Below are 12,327 nucleotides of genomic sequence, written 5' to 3'. Positions count from 1 at the left end.
CACTGGTCTAATGTTTGTTATTGCTATATTTACTAATGACATCGAAATAAATTTATTTAAAGTTCATTGATATTTACTATAAACTAACTAAATATTTTTGAATATTATTTTTATTTTTTTATTCTTTGAGATTGTAAACATTTATAAATGTTTATTTTAAACAATAAGACTGACAATATTATTTGTATAATGTTTTGTATTATCTTTTGTTTGTTTGTTTGTGTACCTTGTTTGTTTACTTTGATTGTTTAGTTTACTTTTGTCTACAAATTAAAAAAAATTTTTGACAATAAAGACATTTATTTATTTATTTATTTATTCTTTATATTCAACCTTTTTTAAGGAATCGCCCTTAAATTTTTCGCCTTGTAACACACTGTATGAGAAAGCCACCGAAATGATTTCTCTATTGATTATAAACTTAAAGTGATATTTACTCAAGTGTTAACAACTAAAATAAATAATATCTAACTATTCTTTCAGGGCCGCTGAACAAGAAATCGCGGCTCTGTCCCAAATGGCCGAACAGCTCAAGCCCCACCTCAACGAAAATGCCACCGAATCAGTGGACCTAGACAACCTCTTCGCCTTCCTGTCCGACGTCGCTCCGCAGTCCACCACCCGCAATAACATCATCGACGAAATAGGCGAGAAAATGAACGAACTGGTGGAAGACCTGGACGTAGAGTTGGAAACTGTGATTCAGCAGGAGCTGGAGGGTCTTGCGCAGGAGCAACAGCAGCCGACACCCCCAAAAATGGGGCTCCCCAGTCTTCCAGAGCCCACGGGGCCTCCTCCTCCACCCCCGTTCCAGTCATCGCCGGAAACACCGGTGTCGGCGCCACATGTGGTGGAGCCTGTACAGAATGACGTCTGTCAAATTAAAGGTATTGTTTATGCTTTATATTGAAAAAGGGACTAACACTTGGTTCAATTGCATAACATACGAATATTGTTATTGGTTGATTAAAAAAAAATACAGGAGCGGCAAAGTTCACAGAAAATTGTTTTAATATTTTGCGAATTTTGAGGAGCGCGTGCGAATTTTAAGGATACATGTCATCGGTCATCATATTATAAACATTGGTTAAGACAGTATGAAAAAATTGTACATAATCATTATTAGGCCAGTCGGTACGTCGTTTTAAATAGGCCTAGGTGGAAATAATTAGAGGCAAGCTGAATTATTTTTTATTTGATTTGTTTTGATGTGCTGAATAATAAATATATTCAATTTGCACGGTCTGTCGATCCCGGATTTAGCCGCCATTTTGAAAAAGTCGATATAAAAACTACATTTTTATGGATTTTTTAAAATATCTCGGTCTGGGTGCATTGTAGAAAAAAAATGCAGGTAACCAAAAATAAAGCAAATTAAATTCTCTACAAAAAAGGTTCTATTAATTATTCTCGTAAACTTATCAGTTCTAAAGTTATAGCAATTAACATCTAAGGCTTATTAGCCGACCATACTATCAGGTAATTTTAATTTCACTCAAAATGAGTTATTTGGGTCATGAATGACCTAAATACAAAATATTTTCATGGTGTCTGTCTGTCTGTCTGTCTCGCCGTCTGTAACATGATAACTCAAAAACCGCTAAACCGATTTTAACCAAATTTGGCACAAAAATACTGTGTATACCCGAGAATCTGGCCATTAGTTTTTGGTGGGGGTGGGTGGTTGGTAAGGTGGTATGGGAGGGGGTTAAAATTTTAAAAAAATCGTAACTCCAAAATTACAGTAGCTAGCGAAACGCGGTTTTCAATTTAAGATTAGGAATAATATTTGCAACAAAATTTGTAATAACATCAAAATCAGTCAAAGTCGCAGTTTTTGAGATACTCCGTGTTTCCGTAGTCCGTTTTTGAGAAAATCCATGTGGAGAACTCCAATCTCCCATCGGACGCGACCCCAGGTGGCGGATAGGGGAAATAACCGCGGACCAAAATTGGAAAAATTCCTTTACTTTGAAACTAAAAGAACTGCCTGCCAACTTTTTATTAACATATTTTAGTATGGGCGTGCCTCCCGGCGCTAAATTTTTTTTAAGTACATCTTATTGTGCGCTGGCGTTAAATTTGATAGTTGATCTATTCGACAACACCGCGAGACGGCAGCCGGGGTGCGATCAATTACGCAAACCAGTTCGGGCGACTTTTAGTTTTAGTGTTTCGTTATACTATTCCGAAGTAAGACACAAAGATTAGGATTAGGCCTATAGGGGAAACCACTTAAAAAAGTGCGCCGTGTGCTCTACCGCCAGGTGGTGTGGAAACGAGCACAAGAAAAACATAAATTTGTACTGGCAAATTATTCAAATTTACATAGAATCAGTTTCTCATATTAAATGAACCACTAGAAAATATATGCTTTGTATTTAAGCGCCTATATCTCGTTAACCTGTTCATGCACGAAATCGGTGAATAGAACCTTTTTTGTAAAGAATTTAAATAGCTTTCTTTTTGTTTTCTTTCAAATTTTCTGTGCAGTGCACCTACACCGAGTTATTTAAAAAAAAAACATAAAAATGTCATAATTTGACAGGATTTTTCAATATGGCGACCAAATCCGGGATCGATAGACCGTGCAAATTTAGTAGAGTATTCAACAAAGCAAAACAAAGAGAATAAGTGTTATTGCAGCTTGCCTCTAATTATTTCCACCTAAAACCACTAGTCGGCTGGTCTATATTAGGTACTTAATTTTTTTTTTTTTTTAGTTAGTCCAGTAAAACAAAGACACAAGTCTCGGCGTAATTCGTCGACCTTGACTTTTTAGGCGGATTGTGTACCTTTTGGAGAGTAGTTTTAGGGGGAAAGTTTGTAACACCATGCTCGGCCAGCTTTGGCCGAAAAATCAGTTTTCCCCAAATATCTGCCAAAATATGCAATTTGCCAAATTTTTCTTTAAATAAAAAATGGCCCTTATCATTTTTTACTTAGAATTAATAATTTCGAGATATTTCCCGTCGAAGATCCCTGAATTTTCTCTCCAAGTCTTAACGCTCCGAAGATAGATTTCATAAGCGTATCATTGATTGATAGGACAAATTGTTTAATAACTCAGCTAAAATTTAATATTTTTTGGCGATTCAAAGTTCATTTAAAAGGTAGAGCGAACAGCCATCACATTTTGGAACTTGTTTGAATTTTGTCATATTTTATGATAATAAAAAAACCGGGTAAACCATTCCTTGGCCCCAAAATTTTCAGATTTTTACAAACTTATTCAAATTTTCATAAATAATAGCTTATTTGTCATGATTTTTTATAACAGTTGTTATTAGAGTCTCTTTAAGCAATTCAGAAAGTTTGAAGTATTTGTTTAATTACATTTTTATAAAACAACAACTATTCGTGAGTTGCTTTTTCCGCTTTTTGGGGATTTTCGGAAAGTAAAGAAAATTGCACAATAACTTTATAAGTAACAAACATCAATGAGGCGTTGGAAATCAATGATAAAATTTCAAAATTACCTGCAATATCTTGCAACTCTTTCAGAGTATATTGTCCTGTTCATTTTCCCAGATATAATGGACTACCTTCACCATTTGGTTTGAAATATGAGCATCCAAGAGACGTCCTACGCCTTGATGGTCCAGGGGCTGTGGAACATTACTTATAAACTTGTGTATGACAATGCTTGCGATATCTGGCACCCGCACATCACCCGCACAAAACAATCTTGACAAATAAGCTATTATTAGTAAAAATATAGTAAATATATATATTAGTAAAAACAATGTTACAATTTTTTCCCCTAAAACTACTCCCCAAAAGGTGCACAATCCGCCTGAAAAGTCCCGGTCGACAAATTAGTCCATGGTTTTAACCATCATTTACTGGACTATGTAAGAAGTTCAATGTTTTGAATGCAAACTGGTAATGTCGTTGAAAGTTTTCAAAACCATCGGGAATCGAAATCCCTTATAGACATTCTATGTTTCTAAATCTGTTTTCATACTTACTTCTTATTCCTTGCACTAAATAATTGTGGTTTGGTTTGAATGCCCCTTGCTTAGATTTTTATTTTGCTATTTTCTCTTTTTAAATATTTCACATGTTTTAATTGTTCTATGCATTTTATTTTATTATTTTTTTATTAATAATTATGCAACAATAGTTCATCTCCTACGCCAAAAATAAGTAGCTTCATCTAAAAATATATAAAGATAAACGTATGTATATATAGCTATCACCGCGGCGACTAACAGAACAAAAATGACAACTGGAAACAAAAATAATTTTTTTTATTCAAGTGAAAAATTTTCACTATTATATTCTCTCTCGCTTCTATTGAATCAACCATAAGGTAAGGAAGGAGTATATCAACAAAAATAACGAGACTGTGATGGTATATTAATATGGCTGTCTTGAATTACGGTTTATCTATAACGTTCTTTTTTTAAACATGTTAAAATATAAGAAGGTAGGATAGACTCAATAATTTGCTGGTTTTGTTTTACGTTGATTTAATAAATATTTTTAGTTACTAAAATTGTTAAAAATATATAGCTTTGAATATAAGTAAATAAATTAATTTAATTATTTAATAACAAAAATGCAGATAGCCTACTGAATAACTAAGCAGAATTCATAAAATTTACGCATCCTAATTAGTAAATAAGTTAATAAAAATATAAGTAGTTACCCCTAAACGAATTTCATAATGTTTGGTTTACTACTCATAATATAATACATATAATTACTTACCAGTAAAAATTATTTTTCATACTTTTTATCTCAAAACGATCACACGCTGCATAAGTAACAATTTTTCAACTATTTTTTACTATCAACTAAGATTCACAATAATCTCATTGTAATTCTCAGTTTGTTTATACTGTGCTTAAAGATTCGTGTTGTTTTACGAAGCTAAGCAGTTTTACTTACGAACTTTTGTAAAATTAGTTACATCTTGCGGACCTAATTTTTTTTTTTCTATAATATTACCCTTGATTATGTATAAATAGATGTACAATGAGGGCTTAGTACAAGCCCGTCTTCTAGGTGGCGCCTTGCCCGTTCTGAATTTTTGTATTCCCCTACGATTTTCTTTGAGGGGAATCCGTTAAACCCGCCCATCGTTCAAAAATGGAAGGGCGCGAGGTCACATCTATTGAGCCACTTATTAGCACGTTTCACCCATGTTTTACGAAAATAGCTTTATCCTTGTTTGTTTCAACTGTGACAAGAAAAAAGGAAAAAAAGTTATATTCGCTTCTAAATTCGGCAGTTTTGTTGATCTTTCTCGACTTGTAATTTCGTTTCGTTTAGGTTATGTCTTATAAAAATAAATATTTTATGCTATAAATTCTTTCATTTCTCACTTAGCTTTTTTGTAATTGTCAGATATATTGTGTATCTTATAATTTTTCCGAGAATTTTTCTTAATAACTTGATAAGGTAAAATATTGTTTATCTACAGTCAACCCTGTGTTTAGATAAAGCTTCATATCAGATTTCCTATTTTATATTTTCACTCAAATCATATTTTTTGTAAAATATGCTTGCAAAAGTAGCGTAAATTTGACAGGGAGGTATTTTTATAGATATACAGGATGATTCAAATATATATTTACTTTTAAAGTTATTAGTTATGAGCAAAGGTTATGAGTTTGTGAAAAGAAAGGCTATATTTTGTATTTTTGCTTGGTGGATTTGTTATTAAATTGTCATTCCAAAAAATACCACAATGTCATAGTCGTATAGAGTTCATTTTGACCAAAGAATATATTTTGACCCTTTTTGGATTGAATTTTATTGTTTATATAATAAAATATATATTTAAAGCCCTCTCTTTCTAAGTTAAGTTAAAAATAGGTAATATCGACGTTTTTTACTGGAACTAATTTAAGTTAATAATTAATAATTATATAATTCATATAATTATATTAAAATAGACTAAATTGTTTATTATATACAGGATGAGTCAAAACTAGATATTATATTTTTCTTTGCTATTTCAAATGAAACACTGTATTTTATATCATAAATCAACAAAGCTTTTATGCAACTTTTGTTTTATTAAGATCTATATCCCAAATTAATAGTTATTAAATTGTTTTCAATTGTCTCTTTGCGAATAAACATGATTTTTTACGCAATTTTTATTAGTAGGTTTGTCGACAAAAGTGATGTATCTATTTATCAGCGACAAAAATTAAGAATTAGATGTTTAAAATAATTTTCTAATTATTTTTTTACTTGGCATCAGTAAATATGATTTATTTTATCGATGCAGCTGAAAATAATTATGTATTCTAAAAGAGGACATTACTGTATATACATCGATTATGGATTTAAAAATTATTTTTCAAAACAAAGTTGGAAAAAATTTTTGAGAAAAAATTGGAGTTCTGTTCGAAATAATCGAGAAAAACCCAACATCTAGTTTTGACGCCCCTAGTATATATCATGCATTATAGTTGATTATACTGCAATTTATTATACATACGTAGTTTTGTTTGGTGAAAATGAAACTTTCTAAAAGTATTCCCAATTAAAACATATTAAGAATTTCCTACATTATAATTTTGAAGACGTTTGAGTGGGCAGACAATTTGGTCTAAAATAATATGTCTAAAAAATTTAGCCTAAAATAATCAAAAACCACTTAACACATATAACTCGCTTTTAAAAAATCTAAAAGAAATAAGTTTGTTTATTATATTCATATTTTATTAAATTATTATAGGTGTGACTGCTAAGTGGTCGTACTCGCCACTTTAACCAAGCATTGGTGGGACCTTCAGAGATCATAATGCGAATTTCTTCATACCATGTAAATCTATATACATGTATTAATAAATGCGTTTGCTTTATTAAATTTTTTTTCTTATACGGTATGAGCGAAAAAAAACGGCGTCTATTTGTTTACGTACAAATGACATCGATATTCATTTCCAAACCACCTCTGAGGCCGTTTTTTTTTATCGTATGGTATATATTTACATATCCCTTATCCTTTAATTCCGATTTATTTCTAATAATTATAAAAATAAGATACCTGATTAATTCTTCCGAAATATTATAAAATGAGATATCACGAAAGAAATAAAGTTAATTATCTCGTTTGTTTTGGGAATTCCAAAAAAATAAAAAAAAGGGTATAGAGAATCTTTAGAGACACAGTTCAAATGTTATTTTTGAGTATACTGGTTGCTTCAAAAAATGTGGCGGATACATGTTTTTTAATGCAAAACTCCATTTTTATTTTATTTTCGATTCTGCCTAAAATTCTATAACTTTTTTTTATAAATAACGTTAGTAAGTATTTACAATTTAAAAAAAAAGTAAAATTTTATTCCTATGTTACTTAACTGTCAGTTGTTTCCGAAGTTGGACTACACAAATTTGGTAGGAGTGTTTTACAGAGATGAAAAAAAAATATATTTATATGTAAAAATACTTGCAGTTAGATGCTACACTGTGTTCAAACATTTTTTTTGGCTGATCCGATATATATATTATTATTTTTTCTAGTGATTTTACAAAACCTTTCAACATTTGTTAAGAAAGTATATTAAGTACACCTATACTCAACAGCTTGCAATCTGTTCTGAATTTTATCCTTCTTTTAATTCATTTACATTATAACAAGTTGCCATATGACAAAACAAAAATTATTTATTATTAAACATTAAGTAAAGTGATTTATTTAGTTATATGACATTCTTAATAGAAGTTGAAGGATTTTGTAAAATCTATCAGAAAGAATTATAATATATCGGGTGTTTTTCAAAAGTAGCTTGATTGATGTATTCAATTAGTTTCGGTCATTTCTTGTTTCACCGGAAATGACTACAACTTTTGGTTTTTAAATGGTACCGTCGGTATTTTTTTACTTTATTTTGCAGAATATGGCATTCTCAATAGAATAATTCAATGTCAACTTTTGACTCTTTTACTTAAAAAATAGTATTTTAAAGTTCAATCTAGTAGAGTGCCATGATAATAAACAACATGTAACCGGTCGTAAAGATAACGACAGTTTGACTCGACATACGGAGTGTGTGGTACCAAATTATTTACCAAAATTAGGTACCAAAATTTATTAGGTATCAAAAAATGCTTTTCCAAATATGCTAATGAGCCACTCTCGTTTCATTAAAAAAAATTGAGTTATGATTAAAATACGAAATGGGCATATTTCAACTGACCAGGAAAAGACACAAAAAATATTAGACGACCAAATCAATTTTTCCAAAGCTCCTTGATTAATCCTTGATTAAAAAATAATGGTTTTAACACAGCCATGACACTAGATTGAATTTTAAAATGCTATTTTTGATTTAATTGAAAATGTCAAAAGTTGACATATGATTGTTGATGTCAAAAGTTGTCATTCTATTCAGAATGTCATTTTCTATCAAATAAAGTACCGTATGATCGAATAAAAACGGCGTCAGCAATGGCTATGAAATGAAAAGCGCTGTCATTTTATATGTAAATTTATATGAGAAATGTCATCGATGTTCATTTCATAGCCATCGCTGACGCCGTTTTTATTCGATCTTACGGTATAAAAAATACCGAGGGTACCATTTAAAAATCAAATGTATACATTTCCGGTGAAACAGGAAGTGACCGAAACTAACTGAATACGAATCAATCTCGATTTATGTCATATACCTACTAACATTCCCAATTTAGTTTTTTTCTCGGAATCTGAAAAAATAAAAAAGTTATAGAGGTGAACCACTTTAAAAAAAAACACTCAGTATAGGCTGTGTCATTGAAAGAGTCTGCAGATATTTTTTTAATTTTAAATACGTAGAATTAACCATTAATATATGTTGAACACCCTGTAGCATCTGCCTTAAATATCTACATAGTATCTAATATTTTTTCTTCATCAACAAATTGAAATATTAGAAAACTAGTTTTAGGTTACACCATTATACAAGGATTATACATAAAAAAGTAATAATTTTACGCATTCGGTTCGAAGCAGATAAGATATTTTATTCTTTACCGAGAATTAAATTCGAAGAATTCCTAGTCCCTACTTCTTTGCCAAATTCAATAGTCTCCGCCCCTTTTTACGTTTTAATTTCTGCCACCAGTTGGCAGCATCGACTTATACAGGCACATTGACTAACTATTAATATATAAACAAGGATATTACTAATTGCTACTATGCCGATTCAATAATGTTTCATTAAATTTCAGAGAAACGAAGTAGGGACGAACCTATTTACGAATCTGTGCTTCCACGAGACGATTCCGCCAACCTTCCAGTATGTGTCTCTCCTCCACCTTTACCAGCACCACCAAAATTGCCATCTGAAAGCCCAAGACCAACACCGACGGTTTCCAGATCGAGTAGCTCCGTAGTAAGTCCCGAAAAATTAAATATTACAAATGTTGCTAAAGTAGTAAGGTTGTCTGGTAATATAATCCCGCAACATATACCGGGTGCGTCTCAAAAGTGGCTCACCCCTATAACTTTTTTATTTTTTCAAATAAATACGAGATTTGGTTGTTAGTATATGATATAAATTAGGATCGATTGACGCATTCAATTGTTTTCGATCACTTTCTGTTTCACCGGAAATGACTACAACTTTTGATTTTTAAATGCTACCTCTGGTATTTTTTTACTTTATTCAATAGTAAATTACACTCTGAATAGAATGGCATGTCATATGTCAACTTTTGACATATATTCGCTTAAACCATACATTGTATTTTTAATGTCAATCTTGAGTGCCATATATGGCTGTGTTAAAAACACTAATTTGATGATGCCCAAATCGTATGTTTAATCATCTCAATTTTTTCGAATGGAACAAGGCTGACTGCATATGTGGAAAAAGCATTTTTTTACAAATAATTTGGTACCACACACTTGGTATTTCGAGTCAAATTGTCTGAAAGTTGACATATATGTCATTCTATTCAGAGTGTCATTTTCTATCGAATAAAGTAAAAAAACACGGAGAGTAATTAAAATCAAAAATTGTAGTAATTTCCGGTGAAACAGAAAGTTACCGAGAAGAATTGAATGCGTCAATCAATCCTAATTTATGTCATACTAATATACCAAATCTCGTTTTTTATCTGAAAAAATAAAAAAGTTATAGGGGTGAGCCACTTTTAAGACGCACCATCTAACGAATTTCCGACGTTTCCTGCGAAAAAATTACGTCACAGATGTTAGATATTTGAAATAGTCGTTTTCATTCAACCGATCATTTTTCTTTTTACATCTGCATGATTTGTGTGTCTTGGGTGCCTTCATTTTGTATAGTAAGGTTTGTGTATTTATATTATTTTCTCCAACTTTCATTTTATTATTCTTTACAGTCTCAACACTGGAAGCACAATAATCACGAAGTTCCTGTCCAACAGCTATACCAGAACGGCCAACTCAATCAGCAACAGACTGAAAAGTTCCAACAGCAGACAAATAACAATGAGCGTGAGCAACGTAGGAAATTCAGAGTAGAGAAGAAACTTCTGGAGTTGAGCGAAAGCAGCGAAAAAGAAACTTCCGAAGAGTTGCATTACGACATGGTGGAGTTTGCTAACCAACATTTCAATGCTCATGAAAGAAGTCCAGAGGGTAACAATAAAAAAATGTTCATAATCCTAAGTTAAAGTTTAAAAAAGTGGGCGTTCACCAGTTGATATAACTCTCCTCACTTAACTTTTAATAATATCGCTATATTTTAATATATCGTTTTCAATTAGTTCCGATCACTTCCTGTTTCACCGGAAATTATTTTGATTTTTAAATGGCACAGATGAGTGAGACAAGATTATTAAGAAACATCTGTCACTTTTGGGGACAATTAAACTTCTTGTTTTAATTTGAACACCAATTACTGAGAAAAACACTTTTCTTCTTATGGTATATTTACTGATTTACTTGATAAGACTTCTGGAGATAATATTATTTTTTAAAACATTATTATTTTTCTTCTTTTTTGTTAATGATTAGTGATAAGTTTATTCATTTATTCTGTATAATTGTTAATTAAACAAAGGGGATTGTAATAAAGAAGAAAAACGAAATTATCGGGAAAACCCACAATAATTTTTAATTATAGATAGTTGTTAAGATAGTTTTAGAATGCTTTATTTTTAGGTACTATCATGGCAACGTTAACTAGGAAGCGACAAAGCTCTGAAATGATTCCTAAATATGAAATGGTCACTTACTATAAAGGAAATACTATTCCAAACTCTCACATACACCTCTACGATCCAGACAACATTAATGTGGCCTGTAGTATTTTCAGAGTAAGAATAGATAAAATTAAAAACTAACTTTGTGATACCTTAAAGGTGTCTTTGGCTTTTGTAACGTTAACTTCATATAAAAGTAAATAGATATAGGATATTTATGTTAATAAATATTTAGTATTTATTGGTATTTAATTTTTCTTTTTATACTATTAAATATTCAAAAGACATTTTTTTCAGGATTTGTGTAAATATAGCAGGGGAGAATTTAATTCTGAAAGAGAACTTGCTGTTATACAGTCCATAATTGGTTACGCTTTGGAAAGAGAGGAGTTAAGAGACGAAGTGTTTGTTCAGTGTATCAGACAGGTAATAATATGACAGTACAGGGTGTCCCATTTTCGTGTGTTTTACAGGGATTCCCGTTTATGAGTATAGGTACAAAGATGCGGTTTTCACATTACTGTCCTTTTTTATGAATGTAAACATGCTACACACAGATTTTTTCCAGCCCCCTTCGTTTCTAAACCACAGGGCGAATTTAAAAATGTTGCATTTTTCGTCTATCTTTGTATCTTAGCATCTTTAGATCCATAAAAAAGTAGCACAGTGATGTGCAAACAGCATCTTTGTATTTCTTCTCATAAACGAAAACCCCATAGAACAGAAAAATAGGGCACCCTATACACATTAGCAGTTTTATTTCAAGAAATGAAGGGTCCAGGGGAAAAACTTAATAAGCGCCAATTTCCTAATTTTAGGATTTTACGACGGTTACGGTTGTGGGAATTGTATCCCCCCCCCCCCCTCACGATGAGCATAACAACTTTTTTTTTCCCATTTTCGAAAATATAACAGCTCAAGGCAAGAATTTTTGATTTGTATTTTATATTAAAAAGCTGCAAGAAAACTTATTTTATATTGCTACATATACTTTATAGCAACCTCTTTTATGTTAGTTTTGATTTTTCTCTAGACAGCTCTTGGCAAATTTAAATTTTTATGAGATTGAATACTATTGGAATTAATATATATAAAAATATTGGTTTTATGCATAGTGTGAAAATCTTTGGTGAAAATCTAAAAAATGATATATGATAGTGACAGTTGTCTGTCATTGTAATACAAAAT

General features: G+C 31.2%; 1 protein-coding gene across 3 annotated transcripts in view; it reads left to right on the top strand.

The window, feature by feature from the left end:
- The window catches only part of LOC115874783 (unconventional myosin-X), a 170,061-nt gene that overhangs the window by 122,647 nt on the left and 35,087 nt on the right, over window positions 1-12,327 (top strand). For all 3 annotated transcript variants that reach the window (XM_030890060.1, XM_030890059.1, XM_030890061.1), the window contains 5 exons: window positions 484-887; window positions 9,178-9,341; window positions 10,315-10,573; window positions 11,099-11,253; window positions 11,437-11,565. In XM_030890060.1, the coding sequence (XP_030745920.1) occupies window positions 484-887; window positions 9,178-9,341; window positions 10,315-10,573; window positions 11,099-11,253; window positions 11,437-11,565 (1,111 nt within the window). The remainder of the gene's footprint in view (window positions 1-483; window positions 888-9,177; window positions 9,342-10,314; window positions 10,574-11,098; window positions 11,254-11,436; window positions 11,566-12,327) is intronic.

This window comes from Sitophilus oryzae, unplaced genomic scaffold (genome assembly GCF_002938485.1).
Source record: "Sitophilus oryzae breed Bouriz unplaced genomic scaffold, Soryzae_2.0 scaffold_1297_pilon_pilon, whole genome shotgun sequence".
NCBI classification, from domain to species: domain Eukaryota; kingdom Metazoa; phylum Arthropoda; class Insecta; order Coleoptera; family Curculionidae; genus Sitophilus; species Sitophilus oryzae.
Note: the sequence above shows the minus strand (reverse complement) of the source record. Positions and strands in the feature narration are given on the sequence as shown.